General features: G+C 37.8%; 1 protein-coding gene and 1 long non-coding RNA gene across 2 annotated transcripts in view; one reads left to right on the top strand and one right to left on the bottom strand.

Moving 5' to 3' along the window:
- Nucleotides 1–2,601: 2,601 nt before the first annotated feature.
- On the bottom strand, nucleotides 2,602–10,846 carry LSM8 (LSM8 homolog, U6 small nuclear RNA associated). The gene is made up of 4 exons (XM_047849709.1): nucleotides 10,697–10,846; nucleotides 9,510–9,550; nucleotides 6,100–6,227; nucleotides 2,602–3,385 (listed from the first exon to the last, which is right to left on the bottom strand). The coding sequence occupies exons 1-4, from the start codon at nucleotides 10,725–10,727 to the stop codon at nucleotides 3,295–3,297; spliced, it is 291 nt and encodes a 96-aa protein (XP_047705665.1). The 5' UTR covers nucleotides 10,728–10,846; the 3' UTR covers nucleotides 2,602–3,294.
- A 108-nt stretch (nucleotides 10,847–10,954) lies between these two features.
- Nucleotides 10,955–27,523, top strand: part of LOC125160606 (uncharacterized) — a 101,383-nt gene continuing 84,814 nt past the window's right edge. Inside the window, exon 1 of the long non-coding RNA XR_007150296.1 lies at nucleotides 10,955–11,031. This is a non-coding gene — a long non-coding RNA (uncharacterized LOC125160606). The remainder of the gene's footprint in view (nucleotides 11,032–27,523) is intronic.

Here is a 27,523-nt window from a genome sequence, read left to right as displayed (position 1 = left end):
TTAAAAATTCTGAATGATTTTATAAAGGTGTTAAACAATATATTTACGTAAAGCATATATTAATAAAGCTTATCTTTATCTCTTATTCTTCTGGTATCAAGGTTTGTAATATTGAAGCTAAAACTGTCAGCATGTAAGGCCATTTGATTTAGCAAAGTACATTAGCCTAAAAGCAGTGTTCTAAACTATTGCTTTAGCTGGTTTTTCAGTTAAAAAGAAACAAATTAAGTCCTTTTGCAGTTAATTGCCCTTTACAAAAAAGTTTAGTGAAATATCTTGCCAAGACAAATTTATTTGATTCATTAAGCTAGACTTAGTGCCAGAATCACAGAGCACAGAGCTAATTATAGGTTAAAATTTATTTGAGGCTCTTTATAAATAAGAAAAGTGATTGCAGAATAAAAGTCTCATTAAAAAACATAAACACTTGACACTGCGTAAGAATCAAGTTGCCACTCATGGTTGTGGTTCCTTTACAGTGCTCATGCAAAAAAAAAAAAAAAAAATCCAAATTGAACTGGTTAAGAGCACCAAAAAACCCTACCATGTGCACCCAGAAATAAAGAATTGCTTATACCATTTGTTTTTTTGTTTTGTTCTTAAAAAAATTTTGTTTTAATTTATTTTGAAGGAGAGACAGCGTGAGCAGGGGAGGGGCTTACAGAGGAGACAGAGAATCTGAGGCAGGCTCCAGGCTCTGAGCTGTCAGCACAGAGCCCAACGCAGGGTTCAAAATCACGAGCCATGAGATCATGACCTGAGCCGAAGTGGGACTGAGCCACCCAGGCACCCCAAGAATTGCTTATATCATTTGGTGTGCATTTCATTTGGTTTGCTTTCCCTACTATTCACAAAAATATCCAAGTCATATTTGGGGAATGATTTTTTTGACATCAATCCCTCATTACTGTGAGGGAGGGTGGGGGGGACTAGGATTTGTTTACTACTTTGTGTGTGGTTTGTATTATATCAAGTATGTTGACAAAGTATCTGACTTGAACTTCATTAGTACTGTTAGAATACATTTCACTTAGCAAATATCTGTATTCCTTATTTGATTTTTGGAAATAGTTTACCCATTTAAAATACCATCATTTACTTAAATAGCACATTTGGTTTATAGTCCCTAAATTACCTGTTTTACTCACTTTGCATTATTTTCATTTTATTAATTATATAACTTTATACTACAAAAAGAAAATGTTTTTTTAAGTTTTATTTATTCAAGAGAGAGTGAGCTTGTGGGCACACTTGGGGGAATGGGCACAGAGAGAGAGGGAGAGAGACAATCCCAAGCAGGTTCTGTGCTGTCAGCACAGTGCCTGAGGTGGGGCTTGAACACATGAACTGTGAGATCATGATTGGAGCCGAAATCAAGAATCAGGCGCTTAACTGACTGAGCCACTCAGGCACCCCTAAAAGCAAAATACTTATGATAGCCAATACTAGCTAAACTTCCTCTAATCCTGAGGCAGATCAGAACATCAACCAAGATATGCTGGGTGACGGTGCCTTGACGACCAGTAAACAAAACTATCTCAACAGATCTCCTTGTAAGTCTTGTTTCTGTGAAAGAGTGAAGATACTTTCCTCTGTAAAATGTTTTCTTTTTGCACCAAAAAACTATCGTATCTGGCAAGTAGAGAGTTAAATATTAAAAGTACAAATGAAATCTACCTCTAAACTCAAAAAGGATCTATTCCAGAAGCTCTTTTCAGATTTTAAACAAATTAGCCCTCATCTTTTCTTATTGAGCTTGTATTATTTTCAGCCAAGGGTCAGCAAACTATGGCCTACAGGCCAAATCCAGCCTGCCACCTGTTATTATAAATGAAGTTTACTGGAATACAGCCACAACTCTTCATTTATGTATTACCTATGGTTGTTTTCATGACAGAACAGAATTGAGGAGTTGTGACGGAGACCATATGGCCCTCAAAGCTTAAAATATTTGCTATCTGCATTTTTACAAAAATGCCAACCGTAACACTTGCCAACCCTTAAACACTTTCATTTTTTAAAAAAGAAAAACTATTTTAATTTTTTGTTTGAATTACAAGAATGTAAATATTTTTCTATTTTCTACTCACCACAAAGTTACAGACTCTGGCCCTCAGGGAACTGATGAGAATTCCTGTGGACCAGTCAGAGATCTCAACAGTATTTTAACATTGTTTCTATGAATTCTTTAAAAAGTCCACAGTCAACTGGGGTGCCTGGATGGCTTAGCTGGTTGAGTGCCCAACTTCAGCTCAGGTCATGATCTCACAGTTCTTGAGTTTGAGCCCAACACTGGGCTCGCTGCTGTCAGCATGGAGCCTGCTTTGGATCCTCTGTCCCATTCTTTCTCTGTCCCTCCTGCTTGTGCACTCTCTCAAAAAAATAAATATATATTTTTTAAAAAGTCCAGTGAACTGTACAAGGGGTTTTAGAAAACAGCCTATTTGTAGATGAGGGACATTATCTACTTAATTGATTCACTCACACAATCAACCTATTCTGTTGATTATTGCTCTGAGAAACCAGGTTTACGTCTTTTGAAAATAGGTTTATGGAACCAAGGAGTCATGGAAGTTCTTGACAATAATAGCGAGCACTGCCTCAATACAAACATAAGGTTTATTTACTCACATTTATAAACAACAAAAAACTGTTAATACTAAAAATTCTCCAATTTTTAAGATTAAAAACTAAGATGGCTTTTAAGACTATAAGGAATCATTCTTTTTTCAGATAATATCAACTTTGTTATTAGCATTTTTCCTTTTCTTAACCAAACACATTTTTTACCCAGGCTTCTAAAATGCTAGAGAACAATGAACCACCAGGGCAGTGTGATAAATGGGGATGGTTCAGACAACATGACACATGACTTACCTTTCTGTGACTTTCTTAAAAATTGGAAACACATGTATCTTGCACCATTGATGGTATTCGGATGCTTGATTTAACATAACACACAAATTTCTTTTTAACTAGTTTTCTATAAATATTAAAATACCAAAATATTTTTTCCAAAAGTTCTCACAGTACACATTAGATTTTCATACTATTTAAGAGAAAAATAAAGCTAAGCTACCAAACCTGATTTAGGCAAAAAAATAAATAAATAAAAAAAATAAAAAATTTTCAAGGAAACGTAGAAATATTTTAATTTACATATCATACTACAATGAATCAATATATGGAGTCAAAAGTCCACAATTACACATTCATAAAAATTCCATACATCATCCTCAGAATAATCAGTTTCTATACAAAGATTTACAGGTGTCCAATGTATGTAGTTTTTCCTCAGTGTGCTACAGAGTTTAGAGGTTCTGCTCGAATATTCCCCAAATCAAGCGCAGAATCTGTCTCTTCATCAATTTCTCCAATGACTGCACTGTAGTTATTTAAGGAGAAAAAAAATCAGTTAAAATAATCTCACTTGTAAATAAAACTGAAAGGACACAGTAAAAACTACTTAAGGTGACAAGCATATACCGTTTTCATGAAGTAGTGAATTGCAATTTAAGTCACAAAACTCAAGAAGTAATTTGAAGGCAACATTATTGTAGGAACCAATTATTAAGACAGATTGTATACAGTGTGATTGGATCATGAGTCTTCAAAGAAAAAAGGCACATATCAGATAGATATGGTACAAAACCCTAAAACTGGGGCAACTGGGTAGCTCAGTCGGTTAAGCATCTGACTTAGGCTCAGGTCATGATTTCACACCTCGTGAATTCAAGCCCCACATCAGGCTCTGTGCTGACAGCTCAGAGCCTGGAGCCTGCTTTGGATTCATTGTCTCCCTCTCTCTGTCCCTCCCCCACTCATGCTTCATCTCTCTTGCTCTCTCTCAAAAATAAACATTAAAAAAAAAAAAATCAAAATCCCAAAACTTCCAATCCTATGATTTCAATTCAACCCAGGGACTGTGTTAGGGTTGATCACAAAATCACTACTAAATAAGCAAATAAGTGTCTATTCTTTGAGTAACTTTAATGAACTAAATCCATCAGAGTATACATAATACCCATTAATTTGTTTCAAGATTTCTCAGTTTGCTCAATTTAAATCCAAGACCAAAATGTACAGTTCTTGGGAAGCCTCAGTGGCTCAGTCAGTTAAGTGTCCAACTTCAGCTCAGGTCATAATCTCACAGTCTGTGAGTTTAAGCCTCACGTCAGGCTATGTGCTGACAGCTCAGAGCTTGGAGCCTGCTTCAGGTTGTGTGTCTCCCTCTCTCTGCCCTTTCCCCACTCATGCTCTGTCTCTCTCTCTAAAAAACAAACAAACATTAAAAAAAAAAAAAAAAAAGACACAAAGATAATAGTAGCAATGGGTACTCAGGTAACTTAACACATGATTTTTTGATGTGATTGGCTAGGGTTAAAGCCAGCAAAACTTTCCTTGATTCAAGGAATCACTACCATAACATCTATAATGAAAACGTTAATACCATGCTAAGCACCAAGCCATGGCTCTCCAGCTGGATACAGTTGTTGTTATATCCAGACCACAGGACATATATGAAACATTATTCCACAAAAAAATTGGTTGTTTAAATTAGTTTGGCTTTCATAAGAGTAGCATCTATTAGTGAATACAAGTAATAGAGAATTTGCCCAATTTTGCTTTAAACTCTATATAGCCTTTAGCTCTCTGATAAATGAGAAGTACCAAACTCTGGTTAAAATAAATATTGTTTTCTCAATATAAAACAAATCAAAGATCTCAATTCCACCTTAAAAATTTTAGTATCATTTGAAATCCTTAAGGAAGACAGTGGAGTACTGGTACAGGTTTTAAAACTGGCTCTCCAAAGGAAAAGAGGGAGGCAGACCTGCAGTGTTTACTCACATCCTTAGTGCAAATACTCCCACTATGGTCAATTTCAAGCTACCACCAAGACATCGACCAGCTTGCAAAATTCCTGAAAATATAACAATCTGCCTCCATGAGCCAATCAAGCTGGCTCTAGCACACCACTGAGTCTACGCCAAAGTTTAAATTTTTTTAAAAATGAAGTCCAAAAGTTTTATTTTTAATTTTTTTTTAAATCAAAGTAGGAGAAAGCTTCTTAAAATCAATTATTAGGCAGAGATCCAATGTAAAATAATCATTATTATTCTCATCAGGGAACCTGGTCCCCACCAAATACTCTGCCTTTCTCTCGTATTTTATAGTTCATTTTATAACCTCACACCTAAAAGTCACCTCTTGAGAATATTTTGTAAACTCCCCAATTTTGATTAAAGATCAAATAATTTATCCATCCAAAGGTGATTTTCTTAAGATAATTTAAATGAATAAAGTATTCCTTCATCTATATCCTATTGTCTATATTCGATATCCTATTTGTCTTCCAAAACAATGTGTAATACATCTTTTGCTGCCTTCCAACCATGTTTTAATTCTATACTCACTAGAAAATGGATTCAACAATCTTATAGCCTCTATAACTACACTAATACAATAGCTACTAGCCACATGTGACTATTAAAAGTAATTAAATGAAGTAAAATTTAAAATTCAATTCCCATCACACCAGTTTTCAAGTACTCAATGGCCACACCTGACTAGTACCTTAGGACAGTGGACAATGCAGACCTACATTTCCATCACTGCCACAAGTTCTACTGCACAGTATTGCTTTATACTGTTGCAGATTTTCTTAAATTGCTACCACTAAAGTGTATTTTCAGTTAACTGACGCTAGAGCATAAACATGGGGCATCTTATTGTACTAAAATATTTAAAGAAAAAAATAATGGATAAGTACTTACTCATAAATTCATCAGTTATAGAGCATGAATTATTTAAAACTGTTCACACAAGAGGTTTCAAAGGCACTTTCAAACCCTAGCCTTGGACCCTAGAAGTATATTTATATTTCTCTAAAATTAGGATTATTTTGGAAGAACATTTTAAGAAGGCTCTCTAATGAAGTATTCAGTGTAAGGCAGGGCCCTTTCTGGATCCTATCTAGGCCACTTAACTATCATAAATATGACCAATCTCAGTAGATAAAAACCTCTTCTCCATACAGCAAGGTAGTACACCTATAGCAGATTTGACCTGCCCTTAAAAAGAAGACCTGTTACTTACACATTGTCACCTCTTACGATGTATAGCCCTAGCACCACCTGTTCTACTCCCTGCGAAGAGCTGAATACTCGTTCATGGCTTTCATCCAAAATCAAATTAATGGTCTGGTCAAAACCTTTCAGTGTTCCCTGTAAAGAAAACATTCAAAAGAAAAAGATAAATATTCTAGTTTACCTGAATATAGACATTAAATGACACAAAAATTTTAGTTCCAGGGACACTAACAGAAGTATTCATTTACCCACTGAAAATAGAACACTTCTTTATAACCAACAGTACCCTGGGGCACAAAACTTACCTCTGGGTTTTTTAAGACAGGAAAAACCACACCACACATGAGACTAGTGTGCAGAGTTGTCCAGAGTTACAAAGAACACCCATGTACCAATAAGGAAGTAGCCTAAAAGCCCATGTAGTGTAGGAGCTAACATTAGACATAGACTATCACAAATAAAATACAAGGGAAAACTATATAAATATACAAGACGAAGAAGCATATACATAGCAACCATAGCTGGTAACAGAACAGTATCACTTCGTTCTACATACTAGTAGGAGGCCTGTGCTAAACACACTATACACAGTATCTCAAATAATTTTAATCCTTTGAGGTAGATACCATAGTTATTCCCACTTTAGAGAAGAAACATTGAGGCACAGAGAGGTTAAGTCATCTCTCAAGGTTTCATGGGTAGAAAGCAGCAGAGTTAGGAGTTGAACCACAAAAAGCTACCTTCAGGGCCATGCCACTGAACTACTATATTATACTACTATGAACAAGCAAATAGAATTTACCATTCTTCAGAGATTCAAATCAGTCCCATAAATATATACAAACTTCGACTGGTGGTGACAGCTAATGCTTAAGGAGTACTTCCTATCTGCCAGTGTTCTATGGGCCTCACATGTATTTATTTAATCTTCCCCAAACCCGGTAAGGTAAATACAAATAGGATTGTAATTAGTAGAAGCAGAACTTGAAAGAAATATTCAGAGAAAATTTTATGGAAGAATCCTGGTTTTGAATAAAGGAAGATACGGATCTAGCACAACACAGTCACTCAGATGCTTTTCAAGTTTCTGAAGAAATGTCAACTTACAGTTGTTTTGGTTGGTTAATTCTCTCAAGCTATTAAACTGTTTCATGTTTTGAAAATCAAAATATGTAAAATCAGAATATAACAAGAGAAAATGATAACCTAGAATTTGGATGAGAAAGAAAATCTGGAGTATTTACTAAACTAATTAGTATATAGTTGTTACCACACCGAGACATAGCCTCTTGACTTCATTTTACATGTAAGCATTCTATCAAGTGAGCCAGGGTCAAAAAAATACAAAATTACTAAGTTTTCAAAATTACTAAATTTTCAAAATGCTCTTTTCCTTTTTAAAAATTTTTTAGTGTTTATTTATTTATTTTTTTTGAGAAAGAGAGAGTCAGAGCAAGCGGAATAGAGGCAGAGGGAGAGGGAGACAAAATCTGAAGCAGGCTCTAGGCTCTGAGCTGTCAGCAAAGAGCCCGATGCAGGGCTCAAACCCACCAGCTGTAAGATCATGATCTGCGCCGAAGTTGGAAGCTTAACCAACTGAGCCACCCAGGTGCCCCTAACTTTCCTTCTTCTATAAAATTAAAATATTTCTCAAACTTAGCTATCCCATTAACAGAAACAGGAAAAATTAAACTTGAGGTATTATTGTTTTTTTTTAATAAAAAAAACTATTTGCAAATATTTAATAGCAAAAGATTTCTTGAAGTGTCAAGATGAGATAAAAATGTTTCAAACTGTCCTTATTGACAACATACAATGGGGTGCCTAAAAAACAAAAAGATTGTTTTCTTAAGAAGGAAGCAAGGCAGGGCTGCCTGGGTGGCTCAGTCAGTTAAGAAGGAAGCAAGGCAGGGGCGCCTGGGTGGCTCAGTGGGTTAAGCATCTTGACTCTGGATTTAGGCTGGGGTCATGATCTCACAGTTTAGTGAGTTCTAGGTGGGCATCAGGCCGTGTGCTGATGGTGGGGAGCACACGTGAGATTCTCTCTCTCTCCATTTCTGCTCCTCCCTACTCACGCTGACTCTGCCTCTCTCAAAATAAATAAATAAACTTAAAAAAATTTTTTTAAAGAAGGAAACAAGGCAAATGGCCTTTTTTTTTTTTTAAGAGTCAAATTGAATTTAAATCTCAGTTTGGTTCTGCCACTTATTATCCAAGTGACTCTAGGAAAGTGACTCACTTTTTCTGAACCTGGTTCCTAACCAAGAATTCAGGGATACTTCTACAGAGCTGTATTGAAGATTTAGATGTAAAGTGCCTGGCACATGATATACATTTAAATAAATGGCTAAGTTTAACACTTTGATAAATCACTTAGGGACTCACTTGGAAAAATCACAAGGATTAAAAAGAAAACAAAGACCCAATTGCAAAATGGAAAAATAAGAGATTAAATTACATGAATTAGATACAATTAGAAAACAGAGGGGGCGCCTGGGTGGCTCAGTCCGTTGAGCGTCCGACTTCAGCTCGGGTCATGATCTCACAGTCTGAGTTTGAGCCCCACGTTGGGCTCTGTGCTGACAGCTCAGAGCCTGGGGCCTGTTTCAGATTCTGTGTCTCCCTCTCTCTCTGACCCTCCCCCATTCACGCTCTGTCTCTCTCTGTCTCAAAAATAAATAAACGTTAAAAAAATTTTTTGTAAAGAAAACAGAGAAAGTTAGCAGCTTTAAAACTTTTTTTTAAAACAATGTATGAATTATAAGTGAAGAAATAATTAAGTAGCCAAAGATCATGAGATAAATTCCTCAGATCAAGAAACAGATCAAGGAGAGAATCCAAGAATTTTCTGGAATTATAAAGGGGATACTGTGATAAAAGGTCAAATAAAATGATATAAAAGAGTCAATTATAATTTATCCTACAGAAAACAGAGGTCATGCAACCTACAAATATTAAAAATATATTAACAACCATACAAGCCTTAAAATATTCATTGTTCTATATATGTAGTATCTACATCATAAAGAAGTTTCTAAGAGGCATACACAAAATTTCAAAAGAAAGCCTATGATTCATGTCGGCGATGTCAGAGCATTGAATGGGGGAAGGAAATAAAACATGTTAGAGGAAGATAAATATAAAATACAGGCAGATGTCTGAAGACTATTCTCGAAGCTCTCCGAGGACAGAATCTGTTATTCATCTTGGTTCCTAGAAGCTTTGTATATAAATTACACCCAACGTTTATTAGTGAAAAAAATATGGATCAGCAGCTATTTATGATAAAGAGGTGAATCATAACAAAACTGCAATGCAGGTGTACTGTGATGCTTAGGCATTAGAGATCAGAAGTTTGACTTAAAACTTTACAAGCAAGAAGCTTACAAGGAAAGGATGAATATGCTAAACACTTACCACAATCATTCTCCCATCAGAAGTAATAACTGCAACAGTTCCTGATAACTGAATCAAGGAAAGCATTCTCAGGGAATGAAAATAAAAATGTTAGAATCTGGTAAAGAAATGGTTTTAATTAGTAGGAAAAAGGTGGACGGAATTAAGATACAACTATTCAACACAGCCACTACATTCACAAGATAACTTTAAGTATTTATAACTTCCTCAATTAAATTACACAATTAAAACAGGAAAAAGAGAATCCCTTTCTGTTTGTGATCAGTTGTTTCCCATCTCAAAACAGTTGAGATGTTTGGTACTCTTTTTCACTGGGGAATGTTGCCAGTTGGACTTTGAGCAAGACATTTCCCCCATTCCTCAACCTGTTCCTTGATCTCTAAAAGGAAAATTCAATCAGTGCTAAATTAATCAACGTTGACTCTTTTCAAACGTGTTAAGACACTTTATTCTAGGACCTGGCCTCTGGAACTCAAAAAAGAAGCTATAATCAGTGTCACAAGGTGCCAGTATGCTTGCATTATTAAGGCTTTAGTATTTCACTTTTGTCCCAAATTTGTACAGGAGAGCAATGTAGTGTTTCTGTCCTGAGATTTTAAAATGGTAACACCTATATAGGGTACATTAAGACTTCACATGGGGTTTTAGAAGTTATTTGCCCTTCGTGGAGAGCAATTACAACAACGAGCGTTATTGTCATTCTATCTACAAAGAAGTTGAGACTTTAAGTGGTAAAGGGGCAGAAACTCAATCTGCGCACCATCTTTAAAGTTTCTGGTATCTTCGAACAATGAGCAAAGCCAATGAATAAAGTAAATTCAAGGATTTACAAGACCCTTCTCCCCAAATGTGAACGTATAGGCCTCTAGGGAAGTAGCGTGGAGAACAGATGGCTGATTACTATAGAGACAGGCGTTTCTATAGAGACAGTTAGGAATATTTCGGTTTTAGGTGAAAATTAAAAGGCGCCCTGGGCCCCCAGGACCGGCAGGCTCTAGCCCCAGGAGCGGGATTAGCGGGTCCCAGGTCCTTAAGCCCCTCACCCGCAGCCCAGGCCGCGCAGGGGCCGGACATCCCAACCGCCCGCCGGTCCCGACCCCCGATCTCTCCAGCACCAGCCCTCCCAAGTGCGAACGCGGGCTTCGCCGTGCCCCGGCTGGTAGCAGTGGCAGACGGCCCAAGGATACGGTTGATGTAGTTCTCCAAGGCGGACGTCATGATGCTCGGCCCGGCCGCTCTGAGCAACACACCAGCAAAGGGGACAAGAGGAGCTAAAAAGGCCCGCCAGGGACCGGCAGCGGCTCCCGCCGAGTGGCGGAAGCAAATATCGCGAGAGGTACAGCCCAGCAGGTTAAGAGGATCGGAAATTTAAAGAAACCGGCCAACCACACTTGAGAGTCAAAGCGGTAGCGAGTTAGTGCGCCTGCGTGGTGTGTTCCGCAGTTTTTCCGGTCGGCGATCTCCGGAACCAAGAGTGGCAAAAACGAGCAGCAGGCGGAAGAAAGGAAGAAGTTTCTTGAAGGTGGGGTAGGAGGGAGAAGGTGGGAGAGCGAGTTTTCTAGTGGAGTGAAAGGCAAGTAGTAGAAGTCACTGAGGGAGAATGTTGAGAGAAGACAGGGAAGGCGGGAGAAAACGAAATAAGGTGTTTTCATCACAAGTAGAGAGATGAATGTGTTCTTGTATGAAATGTAGGTGCAGGGAACTGGAACGATCCCTAGTTTTCTGCCACACGGGCCGAAAATTAATCTTTTAGAGGTTCAGTGGCCCAGGACAAAATTGTGCACGTTGTGACCATATAGTATACATTTCTGGAGGACACTACAGTAAAAAGCATGTTCGCGCATTCTACATTTCCCTCTGAAAGTGCTCCAACGTGAAGGCATTGTTACTAATTTATTTAAGAAACCGAGTACAAAGATGTGTGAGCCTCCGAAAACCGCCTCCCTATTACCGTGCCACAAGGTCTCTGTGTCCTCAGGGTGAAATTAGTAAATATGAGGCAGATCTGCCACTGCTTGCGAAAAGACGGATTCAGGAAGCATAAGCATAAGCACCGGATTGGGTTTTAGACTTGTCTCTGCTAACGAATTATGCGGTCGTCCTTGCCCAAGTAACAGCAACTTACCTGGATCTCAGTTTGCGTATATCCTGTCACAGGTATTTTGGGTATCGCCATATATTACTAGAAAACGTCACTACTATTTTACTGTAACTTATAACTTGAGGTTAGAAAAGAATCTATATACAAAATACCGACGAAAGCTATTTTTACAAAATTTCTAAATGGTTTTAGTTTGTGATTTCTTAACTGAAGTATTGTGGATTTGAAATCACTTGCAGTTGCAGCCTTTTTCTTCTGAAAAGTGAAGCATCTGTTTTCATTACGGCATACCCACACAATTACCTACAGATCACTCCCAAATGGTTACTATTTTATATACTGAAAGGTATTCTGGCCTGTTTGAAACTCCAGATAGTCAGGAATTAGGTGATGAGTGTCCCATTATTTTTAGGGGGGAAAATGAAAGTATCTTCCATACATGAAAACATGGAGGTATTGTGTGATTTGCAAACGTTAGACATTGAAATAATGAAAAACAATGCTGATTAGTGATAAATGAGGTATCATTAGTAAAGAATTAAAAAAAAATAATTTTGCTATATTTTTAAAATGAATAAACTGTAAGTTTTTCACCTCTTAGAGTGCTTATGTTTGAAAATGTTTATTAACATTATATAGTAACAATTAATTTTATCATAAATACATTACAACTTTATGACCCTGTGTGGTTTCCAGTAAATTAATATGCCAGATAAATAGCAGATGTGTAGTGTTTATGTAGCATCACTTTGGTTTGAAACTTTTTTTACACGGGTCTTAAAAATGCTGTATTTTCTGTAGTCCATAAGGGTCACAAATGCTGAGAGAAAGCCTATGGATAAAAAGTCCAGTTAGTAAGACCAAAAAAAAAAAAAAAAAGGAATTATATCCGGATGACCTTGGGATTATATGGAGAGAGTTCAACACCTCATGAAGGAAAATTAAGTCCCATCAGGGGAAAAGGATAAATATAAACATCTGACAACTGAAAAACCAAGGTGTACAATGAGACCTTTAATTTCGATCAAAACCTCTCAAAGTGCTACTCGTTTAAATGATACTCTATTACTGTTAAAAAGAGTCAACCAAAGTATGCTGGAATAGATACTCGTTTTATTCCATTAGTCCTGAATCTAAACCTTAAGGAGAAAACTACGTTTTGCTTTCATATGTAGTTCATTTAAGACTAGCTTATAGGCACGCCTGGGTGGCTTAGTCAGTTAATCGACCGACTCTTGATTTTGGCTCAGGTCATGATCTCATGGTTCATGAGCCCGAGCCCTACATCAGGCTCTCCGCTGATGCTGATGGTGCAGAACCTGCTTGGGATTTTCTCTCTCCTTCTCTCTCTGCTCCTCTCCCCTCCCACTCATTCATTCTCTCTCTCTCTCTCTCTCTCTCTCTCAAAAATAAATAAATAAACATTAAAAAAAAAAAAGGCTAACCTAAGATTTTTTATATCTCCCAGCCCAATCATGAGCCTCCCTCTTGTTAGTAATCCAGTCGCCTGTATCCAGAACAACAGATAAGATTAATCAAGAACAGGACCAAAAAGAGAAAGGAGTATCCCTAGACATCTGACATCCTGGGAGTTACTTTTTGTTAGTAGAAACCAATGTGTATAAAATGGGTCTCTCTGGAAGCAGAATCAGGACATAACTCATCTCCCTTTGTATTCTGTATTCTTTTGTTAACCTGAAGAATCAGACTCATACTAGGATCTGAGGATACTAAATTTGCACTTTCCTGTGAATGGCCCATGGAAAATACTACTTTTAACCTAATGCGATATGAACTTTTATTTACTTTTATTTTTTATTAATTTACATTCCTGAGTTCCAAAAGTGTCAACTAATCAGTAATATATGTTGAATAGATCATTCTAGGATTTTCCAAGACAGAAAAGGACATAAATCATGGTCTCTCCTTACAAGTAAACTACTGAATAGGTACAGAGCTTTAATTATAAACCTGAAACAATTAGTACATGGAAAAACAATAAATATTCCAAATTTAAGGAAAGATAATTGATGTTGAAGTATTAGCTCATTTAACACTATAGATTACAAAGGGTTACCCATATTTCTTTTTTTGTCTTCTAAGTTATTAAGACAGACATTTTAAACTCCCATTTGTTAAGGGATGGAGGAAAAAATCATATACAATTGACTTGTTAATTGAGAAGCAGTACAGGTTCATGATTAAGAGGACTGACCCAGAACTAGCCTGTCTAGATTTTGATACTGTGTAACCAAGTGGATTGCATAACTTTACCTCAGTTTCCCCAACTGTAAAATTGAGAAGATGTTACTTACCTCATCACATTGTTGGGGGAGTAAAAGTAATTCTTATAAAACTTGGCATAAAATAAAGCACTTAATAAATATTAGTTATTATTACTCAAGGATATACATCACATAACCTTTCAGTCCTGAAGCTTGTTCTCCTACCATAGTTTGTTCACTGCCCTTTTTTCTGATTGGCCAAACTGAAGGGCTACACATTTTAAGTGCTTGAGGAAGAGGGATATGTATTGGAATCTTGGAAGGTTTTTTTTTTTTTTTTAATTTTTTAATCTTTATTTTTGAGAGAGAGAGAGAAAGTGGGGGAGCAACAGAGAGAGAAGGAGAGAAGGAGCTGTCAGCACAGAGCCCAATGCAGGGCTTGAACTCAAGATCTGCAAGTTCATGACCCCGAGCGAAGTTGGATGCTCAACTGACTGACTGAGCCACCCAGGCACCCCGGAATCTTGGAAGGTTTTATGAACAGCATAAGACTTAAACTGGGGCTTGAAAAAAAGTACAAATACACTTTAGGAAAATTAATCTGACATTATTTATTTAGTGGTGGTAGGAACTAAGGATAAGAAGGCTAACAAGAATCCAGGTGTGAATATCTGATTTATGGCAGAAGGAATAGGAAAGCAGAATAAGGATCATTCAGAAATAATGGTTAAGAAAGACAGTGGGGCAGACAGCATATCGTGGACTGCACTGTGACAGTGGTTGGTGAAGTGAAAGGATGGCAAGTGTAAGGAGACCCAGGAAAACCCAGGACTGCTAGGTAATAAAGTGGATGGTCCAGTCTGTAAAACTGTGTACATGTAACACTTGTTGCTTACCAGCTAGTGGTGAGGCTACAGAACGTACTGGTCACTCTGAAAATGGCAGTCACTTCACCTTAAAGGTCCAGTGGCGAATCAGTGTATCTCAGGAGGTTCACTATTTGCCTTCATGAAGGATAATATACGTTAATAAAATACTTATGTATGCTTTTATGCATTCTTTACATTATTTTTATTTTGGAAACCCAAATAGTAATAGAAACATTTTAGTTACAGTGTACTATAATTATATTCCTATAAACACTACATTTTAAATTATAATTTTATATATATAGTATATAGTATAGTATATATATATAGTATAGTATAATAATATAGTAATTATATTCCTGTAAATACTACCTTTTAAAAAATAGCTCACTGGGGGCGCCTGGGTGGCTCAGTCAGTTAAGTGTCCAGCTTCTGCTCAGGTCATGATCTCATGATTTGTGAATTCCAGCCCTGCACTGTGCTGTGCTGACAGCTCAGAGCCTGGAGCCTGCTTGGGATTCTGTGTCTCTCCCCCCACTCCTGCCCCTCTCCCAATCGCATGCTGTCTCTTACAAAAGTAAATAAACATGAGAAAAAAAAATAGTTCTCAATGTAACAGAGCTTAAGGAAAACATAGATCTGGGAAGGACCACTCAAAACTTGACCTGATGAGTAATAGTTCCCTGACTGCTCTCATTGAAATCACCTGGGGATCTTTGAAAACTGATGCCTGTGAACCACCCCCAGACATACCGAATTAAATGGAATAAAGGGAGAGTCTGGGCATCCAGCCTCTCCCAAAAGCTCCCCAGGTGACTGCAACATGAAGCAAAGTTTGGGAACTACTGAACTGCAGCATTAACAGGGACAATTCCTAACAAATAAAAGCCGTCGTTACTTGTTTACCTTTTAAAAGAGTTGAAGTTAGCTTGAAAAATGAGTTTGTGGAAGAGTTGATACTGCTGAGTGATTGAAACACGAGCCGGCAGTAGTTATCATCAGAGGTTGCAGGTAGACAAGCAGTTGCAAACTTTGCACAAAATGTAGCAATGCCAGAGATGGATAGCTCTGATTCATGTCCTCTGTGGCTTTTGCACAAAGATCTAAGAGAACTGCAAACTAAGCACTATCAAAATGGAAAACAGGGTTGAGCTAAGCCAAAGGAAGAATGGGATGCCACACAATGAAAGATGTCATTTGGGTACTGTCTTTCTCCAGGCCTGGCGTGATCATGGTGGAGTCAGCTGTGTACTTTGCATTCAGCTGTTGTTTCTTGGTAGCACAAGACATAAAGTGCTAGGAAAAATTAAGTATGAACCAACCCGCCTTCTGTGTCATTCTAACATTTCCCCCCTATTTAATAATCACATGAGCTGATTTGCATATACAAAACAGCACTATAGCACAGCAGACTGTTACTATTCCACTGAGAATATGGGCTTTAAATATGGTTAATCTGCCCCTATTCTCCCCTCCTGTGGTTCATCCTCCCTTTAGGTAGCAGGTAGCTTTTTGGGTAGGAAGGTCTACAGCCTCTGACTCTGTCCTAAGAGGATGTTTGAATTTGTACAGTGTGGGGTGACTTTATTTAAATAGCAAGTAAAGAGTAGGACTAATCTAAATGGAACGCGCATGCCTGAGCCATTTAATATCTTTTTTTTTGTATAAATTGCCATCTATGTGTTATCACCATCACAAAGCAAGTTAAGAAACATTATTTTAAGTTGAATGCATCCACTTGCATTTTTACTTTTGCTAATATTTAAAGCTTAGTGTCTTTAGTGGCTTGGATTGCAGTATAGGTAAAATTATATTTTCCTTTTCACTGGGATTTGGCATGACAAAATTGAAAAATCATATTGAAGGCAGACATTACTTTGACTTAGGTGTCTATAATCTTTCACCTGAACTCATTCCTGAATGGCATAATCCACACTGAAGGAATAGATTGATGTAGATTTGTTGTGACATTATATTGCAAGAAAGAGCAAATTTAGAGGCTCCTGGCTGGCTCAGTCTATAGAGCATGCCACTCTTGATCTTGGGGTTGTGAGTTTGAGCTACATGTTGGGTGAACAGATTACTTAAAAAAATCTTAAAAAAAAAAGATCAAATTTGATGTATTGGTATCCTTGGGGAAAAATACTGAAGTTAGGCTATGAGGGAAGAATAATACGAGAAAGTACAGAAGATAAATGGAGTGGTAGAGGGAAGTATTTGAATTATATTGACAAAAACTAAGCATGAGTAACCTTCAGTTACTTTTGGGAAGCAAACGCTGAAATTACGTTAAAATATGTATTGGGTAGTTAAGCCACACTTAACTGGGTGGCTCAGTTAAGTGTCCAACTTTGGTTTCAGCTCAGGTCATGATCTCATGTTTTGGGAGTTTGAGCTCTGCACTGACAGTGTGGGGCCTGCCTGGGATGCTCTCTCTCCCTCTCTCTCTGCACTTCCCATGCTCGTGTTCTCTCTCTCTCACTTGCTCTCTTTCTCAAAAATAAATAAATATTTTTTAAAAATATGTATTGGGTAGAGGGGTGCCTGGGTTGTTCAGTTGATTAAGCGTCCATCTTTGGCTCAGGGCATGATCTTGTGGTTTGTTGGTTCAAGCCCTGCGTCAGGCTCTATGCAGACAGCTCAGAGCCTGGAGCCTACTTCAGATTCTGTGTCTCCCTCTCTCTCTCTGCCCTCCCCCATTTGCATTCTGTCTCTCTCTCTCTCTCTCTCTCTCTTTCAAAAATAAATAAACATTACAAATTTGTTTTAAAAAATATGTATTGCCAAGACACCTTGGTAGTTCCATTGGTTAAGCATCCGACTTCAGGTCATGATTGATTTGTGAGTTCAAACCCCGTGTCAGGCTCTGTGCTGACAGTGCAGGCCTGGAACCTGCTTTGGATTCTCTATCTCCCTCTCTCTCTGCCCCTCTCCCACTCAGGCTTTGTCTCTCTCTCTCAAAAATAAATAAACAGTAAAAAAATTTAATACAAAAAATATGTATTGTGTAAAAAAATGAAAAAAGAAATCAATGCTTTCTTACTGTTTTTGAAAAGTTCTCATTATTTTTTATATCTAAGCTATATTACTCTCCCACCACCCCCCCCCCACCTTTTTTGCAGAGCATGGATCTAGATTTTTAGAGCTGGAAAGAAATTTAGTAATTTCCAAGTCCATGGTTCTCATCTTATGGATAAGGAAATTGTCCCAAAGAAGCTCAGTGACTCTCTTGGGTTACATAGCAAGGCTTACAGAGCGCTTTCTAGATTCTAGACCAGTAACTTGACAATAATTAGTAATAAGTTGTTTTACTCGCAAGACAAGATTTGAGTCTGTACGTATAAATGATCAGCATATATCCATAAATATGTCATTGTCTGCCTTTGTATGTAGACTTTTTTAAAGATCAGAAGGAACAGATATCCAAGAGTATTCAAAGGCAGTCTGACATTTTTGAGATATCAATACCACTGGGAAGGCTAGGAAAAACAAATAGGATGTTGTGTTAGGCAGAAAAAAACCCCACTCTACCCCAAAGATGTCCACCTCCTAATTTCTGGAACATGTGATAATGTTACCTTGTATGACAAAAGAGTCTTTTCAGATGTGAGTAAGGTTAGGGACCTTGAGATGAGGCGAATATCCTGGATTATCCAGGTGGGCCCACTCTAATCACTTGAGTCCTTAAAAGTGGAAGATGGAGGGAAGGGAGTGGATCTGAGAGATGTATGCAAGGACTGGTTCCACTGCTCATGGTTTTGAAGTTGGAGAAAGGGGGCCATGAACCAAGGAATATGGTCATCTTTAGCTGGGCACAGCCCTTAGTTTACAACCAACAGGAAAACAGGGACCTTGGTCCCACAAAGGCAAGAAACTGAAATCTTGGGAAGGAAATGGATTCTCCCTCAGAGCCTCCAGCAGGGAACACATTCTGCCAACACCTTGATTCAGTCCAGTCAGATATCTCCATACCAGACTTCTGACCTATAGGTCTGTGAGACGATAGTTCTGTTGTTTAAGTCACTAAGTTTGTGATAATTGTTATATCAGCAATAGATACTAAGGGAGATATGCAGTGTCTTAATTTATTATCTTCCTGGATTTTGACTAAACAAAGTTATTAGGAAAAATCGGCTGTACTACACCTTAGAGATTTAGAGCATATTTGATTTTGGAGCACTTATAAACACCTTAGGTACTGTTGTTCATGGCCATCTTTCTGTGTCGTACGAAGTCCTTTTAAATTCTAAACTTCTCTCCAGAATTTCCTCCATAGTGGAATTAAGTAAAACATGGGTTTCTTCAACCCAAATTACTATTTACTCAATGTGCGTATTTCTGATTCATCATACTGTCATTATCATAAGGTGGAGGGCGAGGAGTGGTACATACTCAACCTTTACTTCTCGATCAGGCAGTCACAGTCTTCTCAGCTTTCCATCTCTCCTGTGGACATGTTCCATGGTTTTAGTTTCTTTGGGTTTTGTCTTGCCCAAAGTCATTTTGTTAGTAAATCACAGAGCCAGTTTTGGAACCTAGGCAGTCAAGCTCCACTGTACTACACTGCAGTTTTAATGTTGTCTAAAGGAAATGCCCAATAGAATGAAGAAACATGATAAAAACAAAAGGTCATTTAAAGTTAAAGGCCCAGATGTGGGCACTTGTGACTCTTCCTTCAAATTTCTGGTTAGGACACTTTAAAAAAATTATTCAACAGTAAGTTCCTCTGCTGCATTAATTATATATATTTTTCTATATTCATCTGTTTCTATTCAATTCATCTGTATTATTACTATTAAACTTTTCTAACAGTGGCTGGCAAACTATAGCTCTCAGACCAAATATTTTTGTTAATGAAGTTTTATGGAACAGCCACACCTACTGATTTATATGTCTATAGCTGTTCTTCAGGGACAATGGCAAAGTTGAGTGGTTGTGAAAGAGACCATATGGCCCACAGAGCCCTAAAATATTTGCTGTCTGTCTCTTTTGCAGAAAGTTTGCAGATCTCTGTTCTCTAATGTCAACAAATGAGATTTTTAAAGTTTTTATGTCAATATTACCAAATTGTCCTTTTACAAAATTCGCACACTTCCCAGCAGGAATATGAGATGATTCATCATCCTACCCAGTCTTAGGTATCACCATGATGCCCATTTTGACCCAACTTTAAGATATGGTTCCTCCATTTTTCTGAATTTAATAATTTGTACCATGAATAACAAGAAACAAACAAAACTCAGGTTAGACTTCAGAGGTATGTGTGCGTTTTTTCTTCCATTTCTCCCTTCCTTCCTATTGTTGGAGTTTCAGGCCAGAATTGTAAAACATTTTCCAAGTCATTACCCCGTGTGATGACAAAGCATGTAATGGGATTTTTCATGCATAAGAAATAGAAAATAATAGAAAATAATGACCTTTATTTTTATTTTAACATATGTATTAGAAACTGAATTAAAAACCACACACACATCATAATACAGTGGATTAAAGGAAATTATCAGCAGAGAGGTTTTTGTTTTTTTTTTTTTTGGAAACAAAAAGTGGTAATTCAAATTAAACACAACTCTGCATTGGGGATATTAATCTTTGTGATTTTGTTTTGTTTTGTTTTGTTTTTTCGCTATTCAACATCAGAAGGTGTTAGATAGAGCTCAGTATATCGGGTACTTTTTTTTTTTTTCCTGGTCTTTGATTCAGCAAGAGAGCCTGAGTCTCTGCTTATAACCACCTCACACTTTGAATTGGGACCTACAGAGAATGCACTCTTGAGATCACATCAGTTGCAGCAGGAGCAAGTTCATAAAGGAGCTATACCATTGATGCTACTGGTAGCATCAGCTTCCGTCTGTAATGTTTGGCAGTGGTGTCAGGATTCTAACTGACCCAGCTTTGCTGTGTCCTTAGGACGTGCTGCAAGGCTATGGAATTTCCGACTCTTTCTCCAGCCTGTCTCACAATTATGTTGCTACTGAATATCCTTTAATAACCCTTTGCTGCTTAAACCAGCTTATGTTGATTTCTGGTTTCAAGCTGACAAGAATTCTGACTGTTGAAATGTTCTGGAAGTGTAGTGTTAGCAGTGAGCTACCAAGACCTTCAAACATTCTTTTGCTTATTTCTACCTTTCTTTTAAGGTTATTTATTTATTTATTTTACTAATCTTTACACCCAACATGGGGCTCGAACCCATGACCCCAAGATTAAGAGTCACATACTCCACCAACTGAGCCAGCCATGTGCCCCTTTTCTACATTTTTTTAAACTAAAAAAATTTAAAACCTGTTTATAGGAGCTTACTTTAAAACTCTAAATTTTTGTATCATAAGTTTATTAATTACAAACAATGTTATTTCTGCCACATGGTATTTTGTGTTTATGCTTTAAATATATTTTCTTATAAACTTTTTAAGTTTATTTTGAGAGAGACAGAGAGGGTGGGGGAGGGGCAGAGAGAGAATCCTAAGCAGGCTCCATACTGTCAGCACAGAGCCTGATATGGGGCTTGAACCCACGAAACGTGAGATCATGACCTGAGCCAAAACCAAGAATCAGTCACTCAACCAACTGAGCCACCCAGTGCCCTTAAATATATTTTCATTAAAACCTTGGTGCTGCAGATTTGACTTGTAAGTTTACAGCAAAGCCCATTACCAGACCCATCAGCTGACTTTCTTTTCAATTTAAATAAATATGTTACCATGAATTCTGTGAGAACTGAACATCCCTGCAGTATGGATATGTTGTGGATCTAAAGTCCTGGTCACTCCACCTGGGCCAATTTTATGTCCTTCTAGCTCAATTTCTGGATACATAGGTATATAATAACCATTTTCCAGTTCTCTCAAAACTATTTCAGTGTGCTCCAGTCACTTTCAGTTGTTGATATGTGCATTTCTGTGTTTGAGGGCTTTTTCTGGAACCCTGTCTGTATGGTGGTAGGTTGGAAATGCTAAGAACTTAGCAACCCCAGGAACCAGTCTTCAGTCCATGACTGACAAAGTGGGTTTCTAATACCTCAGCCCCTTCATCAAGTTGGGATAATTCAGTTGGTATATCTCCTGTCATTCAATACAGTAGCCGGATTAATAGCACACCTTTCATTGGCTGCCTTCCTCTCCTTGTAATGCTTTTCTATCCCCAATAAGGGGATATAGGGAATAAGTTTATTCCCTAAATAAACTACTTGCACTTGAATTCATGCCTCAGGGTCTGCATTTGGGAGAACCCAAACTGAAATCATGAATACTTCTTCCTTTCAAAGGGGTCTATATCTTCCTTGAGCTTGAGAATAGCTATAGCCTAACCATAGTGCTTGTCATCATCTGATTCCACCTGATCGTCTTTTAGATGATGCAAAGGACAGGATGGTCTTCTATGCAGGCATCTTTAAATATCCCTAGGTAAACAATCACTACTGTCGCCAAAGTTGGTCTGAAGTGGGAAGTTTACTCAAAAATGAAATATCTGTGTATGGTACCTTAACTGGGTAGCTGCATTGAAACCTCAGGCTCAGTGCTCTATTAAGAAATGAGTGCAGATGGGGTGCCTGGGTGGCTCATTCGGTTAAGCGTCCAACTTCAGTTCAGGTCACGCTCTTGCGGTTCACAAGTTCAAGTCCCATGTCGGGCTCTGTGCTGACAGCTTGGAGCCTGGAGCCTGCTTCATATTCTGTGTCTCCCTCTCTCTCTGCCCCTCCCCCACTTGTGCTGTCTCTCTCTCTCTCTCTCTCTCTCTCTCTCTCTCAAAACGTTAAAAACATTAAAAAACATAAAAACATTAAAAAATTAAAAAAGAAATAAGTGCAGCAATTACTCAATTATCTGACAATGGCTTAGGAAAAATTTATGGTATTAGACTCTTGACTTTTGATGAAGGGATATCCCTCATCAAGCCTGAAATGGAAAAAGAAAAAAAAAAAGGCAGAGAGTGAGTCCACAGTTCAGAGCTGCTCTCTTGCTCATTCCTTCCTTGGGGAGAGTGATATTCCCAAAGCCTGGATATGCCTCCTGATTGCCAGTGACTAGTCTCTGTCCTAATCTCATGTATACCTTTTACTTCTCTTGCTTACTGGTTCAAAGGCAAACCAAAGTGAAAGTACCATTCAAGAGAACCCAGGTGGCCAGTCGGTTGAGCATCCAACTCTTGATTTTGGCTCAGGTCATGGTCACAGGGTCAGAAGATTGAGTCCCTTGTCGGGCTCCATGCTGAGCAAGGAGCCTGCTTAAGATTCTCTCTCTCTCTGCCCCTTTCTCTCTCTCTCTCTCTCTCTCTCTCTCTCTCTCTCATAAATAAAAAAATAAAATAAAAATAAGATAGTAAAAAAACAAAAACAGTGAAAGCACCATTAAGTGAATCCGAGTGGCCATTCTGACCCATCCCCAAACTTTGGCCAGCGTGCAGTCTGGCCATAAGTAGACTGCTACCAGTAAGCCTGGGTATCTCCCAAACATTGGGCTCTTCAGGTAAACATTTGACAAATCTAAGCTCACCTTCCTCTTCAACACCACAGTGAACAGTTATGACATTGAGAAGCCTGAGCCAAACTTGCAGTTTGGTGATTTAGGTGGTAGAGATGAAGGTTTGAGCCACCTGTGCCTCTTTCCTGAAATAACTGGGTGTGAGATGTTGACTTTGCAAAAGGCTTCTCAGGTTTTTGTTGGGATGGTGACAATGATGAGACTGGCCTTGTTATATTCCCTCTCTGAGTCCTGGGATCTCTTTACAGACCTTTCCATTTAGAAGAATGTCTTAGGACAGAGTCTCCACAAGCACAACTTGAAGGAAGGATTTATTTATATGTCAATGGTTTACTAAGGAAGTGTTCCTAAGAGGAATCCGTAAGGAAGTGAGGAAAGCAGGAGAAGAAGTGGACCCAAGCACAGGTATATTTGCAGGCTAGTTCTCACCAAAGATGGTTTGAGTCTGGCCCACTGGAAAATGTTGATGTGTGAGTTGGCACTGTGCAGTTTTATCCTCATCCGAGGCAAGGGACCTGGGCTTCTCCAACTCCCTGTCTGGTCCTTAGGAAGGGCTGCCTTGAGTGGGGGCAGCAGACTTCTAGCTCACTGTAAGTGAAGGCAAAACCCAACTAGCCTAAGGGTAGGCAGTATTCTGGAAAAGAGTACAGGTCCTGACCTCTGGAATAAATGGTTTTGAAGCCAGGAGAGAGGTGCCCAAGTAAGTATAAAAGTAATCCAGGTCAAGTCCCTAAAGCTCCCACAGAAGAGCAAGGGCTCTTAATAAGGACTCCTTATTAAGGAGTCCTATGACCTTATTAAGTCATAGGACTCCTTATTAAGTCACATTTCATTGGTCAAAATGTGATACATGTGCCTCCCTGAACCAATCAGTGTGGTTAGGTGCAGGATACTCTGCTGAACTTAACCAACCTGGGGATGGGATCTATGCTCAAACCACATGGCTGCTTTGTACTGGGATGGGTGAGTTCTGTGATAGAAAATGTTTGGACAAAAGGAGAAATGAATCCTGAGGAAGCAGCCAACAAATATCCACTTTTCCCTAAGAGCTATTTGAAGCTAATGCAACAAAGCTCCAAAGCTCTAAGCAGCTCATAAATTCAGTTATATCAAGTTGAATCATATTCCCTATATATAATACCTATAGTATCTAAAATGTTACTAAACATTTTTTTTTCCTTTTGCATTTGCTTGAAGTTTTTAATATAACCATGAACCTAAGTTTGGAAATAAAGATTTAAACATAAGCATTTGCAATTGCTGTCCCTTTAGTGAGAAGTCCTAAAAATCTGATGGCTCAGAATACATTTGTTTTTTCTAGGGACCCCTGGCCACAAAATTTCTGAACAGAAAGTATAACATAGGGCTTCTGCTAACTCAGGACAGAGACGTTTTTCTGAGGCTTTTCTTTCTGTGTTGTCTGCACATAATCAGCTCCCCTATACATTTTCAAATAGTCTCTGAAGATATACAGGTTGTATCTTTCCTATAATTCCTTATTCTTTTGTTTTCCTTAATAATTACTTTCAAACATTTCCATGCTTACAGTGATACACACATTGAGAATGAGCTGTGCAAAATAAACATTTTGTTGTAGGTCCAAAAGAACTAGACTTTTTTATGTCTGAGAAAATATTTCAAAACTTACCACCTACACAGCAATAAATCATTTAATGATAACCCTTTAAGTGTACTATTAGAACTTGTCTAGAATTTCATGAAAGACTTGCCAGGTTATTTCCATGGCAGTTGGTCTAATTTTAGAGATATTATCCTAAGGAGCATTCCATGTTGTTTAAAAAAAAAAAAATCAAATGAGTAAGTTTGAAGATCTGATTGGCATTATTCGATGATTCTTGAATCAGGCAGCATCCCATCTAGCGAACAGAAGAGAGCTCTGAGTTGTATGAAATGGTTAAGTTTTTACAGGCAGGAGGGTAGGACCAGAAAGGCAAAAGAATGGATTATTTCAGGTGGTTACCTTCCCTTAGGTGCAGGTCAGTGGGTCTCATCAGGCAGATTACTTCACTAGTGCTGACCAGGAAATTCCAGACTATTGAAATTCCACTCCTGGAAGAGGCTGTAACTGTAGGTAGGTTACATATTAAGTTGTGGGGCGTAGCAAGTGACTCCACTTTGGGCTTGTTTCTTTTTAACAATGTAAACAATTCATATTTACTACAATTTTTTGAAAAAAAAATTTTTTTTTTTTTAATGTTGAGCTAGCATTCATATCAGGGTCTGCTGAATGAGAGCAGTGCTGATGTTATGTGTGGGCTATATTAGACCTTACATAAGGTACAAAACTATGTCATATTTTAACAGCTGTGACAGTAAGTGGGGGTATATATAGATGTACTAGTGAAGCAAATTATTGAAGAATATTATTTTTTATTCTTTTATTACTGGTTACTTTTACTTATGTTGAGTATAGTTTGGGTTGCTAATTAGTGGTAGTAATATAAAATATCTTTTACAAATAAATTTAGGTAACAACATGAGTTTATTTGAAAAAAAATAAAATAATGAAGTTATTTATATGTCTTTAGATGTTATCATATATATTATATATATAGGTTATATATATATAGGTAATTATATATATATACATATATATATATAATATATATAGGTATGTTCTCACCTGTAATAACAATCATTGAAGGTGGTATAAGTATGACTGAAATTTAAGGAATGTCGACTTTGCCCTTCAGTGTATGCTAATGGACTTGTAAATGCAAATGAAAGGTTATCTTCTATATGGAGGTGATCCTAGACTCCTCAGAGAACTCTGAAAGTTTAAACAATAACAAGTGTAGTGCATTCAGTGCAAAGAAAAGCAGAATCAGTTTATAGAGATGTATCTGCTCCTCGGCAGAAAGGTATCAACATTGTTAGGAATGGATAAGCACCTTAGAAGCAGGATGTTTCGAAGTAAAGGTGCAGGAAAAGGAAATTTGCCAGAGCCGACTTCACCCAGAGAAAGAATGTTCTATGAAGCTGATATAAGAAGCCACTTGACAAGGATATTGCTGTTGTCACGTGGAAGCTAGATTTCATGACGCATTCCAGTAATCTAAGTCCTTGTTCAGGCTGATCTATCTAGACTGCTTAGCAGTTACACTGCTTATAAATAAGGGAAGTGGCTCAAACAGCGTTCTATGATGAGCTTTGTTAGTATGGATCAGCTTCTTGAGAAGCTAATTATATTCCCATTGATGAGATTAAGTTTCTAAATCTGAAAGGTTCAAGGCCAACCTTGAACTGGACTGGGTGACTGCATGAACATGTGCCCTCACTTTGTGAGGATCTGGGTGAGCTCCACATCTGGAAAATCCCTACGTCTCAAGGCTTACCTGTTTTTAACTTTTTCACTTCTGCTGTTCATGTTATTTGTCATTCGAACCAAGTTCTTAATGTTATTTTATACCATATTAACATATGAGATAATTTGCAGATATTCTCTTAAGGAAAAAAGATTTATTTCTGTTTCTCATTTTTGAAAATGTAAGGACTCAATGTTTTGCAAAAAATGTTGAGTTATTTGAGTATCCACCTGCCTGAAATTGAAGCATCAGACACATTAAATATTTCTCATTCAAACTGCTGTATATCTTTCTCTTTCTTCATTGCCAACTCTTTTGAATGAGCCATTTGCTCTCACTGCCTCCACTTGTTTAGTGCCAAGTTTCCTCTCTCCACCCCCCACCATCTGGTTCCCACCTCCATTATTCTGCTGAAACTCTGCAAGATTTCTGACTGATAGAGCTGCTTAATCCTCATGTCACTTGACTTCTCTGCAGAGTTGGATGGTCTGTTTTATTTTATGCTTTGAAACATACCTCCTTTCCTTTCTGATGTCCAAGAACTACTGTCTCCTCTTAATTTTCCCCCTGACAGCATATACTCCTTTCCTTCTTTTGGTGTGTTTCACTGTAAGCTTTTTTTGAAAAAGAAATAATACCTGGCAAATGAAGCTCATCTTTTTCCTATTCTTCTCCTCCACTCTATTCTCCTATTCTGAAGTTGTATTATCATTAATATGCTTTCCTACATTTGTGTGTCCACATACAGTATGTGTTAACTTTATGTTTTAAACTTTCACATACACAGAATCATAGCATCCTTTGTAGCTTGCTTTCACTGAACATTATTTGAGATTTACCTGCTTTGATATATCTAGATCAGTTAATTCACTTTAATTTCTCTGTGATCTTTTGTGTATGAATTAATGACAGTTTTAACGACCCTTTAAACACAGACTTTTAAAATTAAGACTTTTGGGGCACCTGGGTGGCGCAGTCGGTTGAGCGTCCGACTTCAGCCAGGTCACGATCTC

The sequence above is a fragment of the Prionailurus viverrinus genome, chromosome A2 (assembly GCF_022837055.1).
Source record: "Prionailurus viverrinus isolate Anna chromosome A2, UM_Priviv_1.0, whole genome shotgun sequence".
Lineage (NCBI taxonomy): Eukaryota > Metazoa > Chordata > Mammalia > Carnivora > Felidae > Prionailurus > Prionailurus viverrinus.
This window is presented reverse-complemented; position numbering and strand designations above follow the sequence as displayed.

What these genes read in the sequence shown, in the direction of transcription:
- LSM8 (XM_047849709.1), bottom strand. Translation starts at nt 10,727, where the DNA reads ATGACGTCCGCCTTGGAGAACTACATCAACC. An exon ending in CTGATGGGAGAATGATTGTG is followed by an intron (nt 6,228 to 9,509) that starts GTAAGTGTTTAG and finishes TTTTCTTTACAG; the next exon opens with GGAACACTGAAAGGTTTTGA. An exon ending in ATCGTAAGAGGTGACAATGT is followed by an intron (nt 3,386 to 6,099) that starts GTAAGTAACAGG and finishes AAATAACTACAG; the next exon opens with TGCAGTCATTGGAGAAATTG.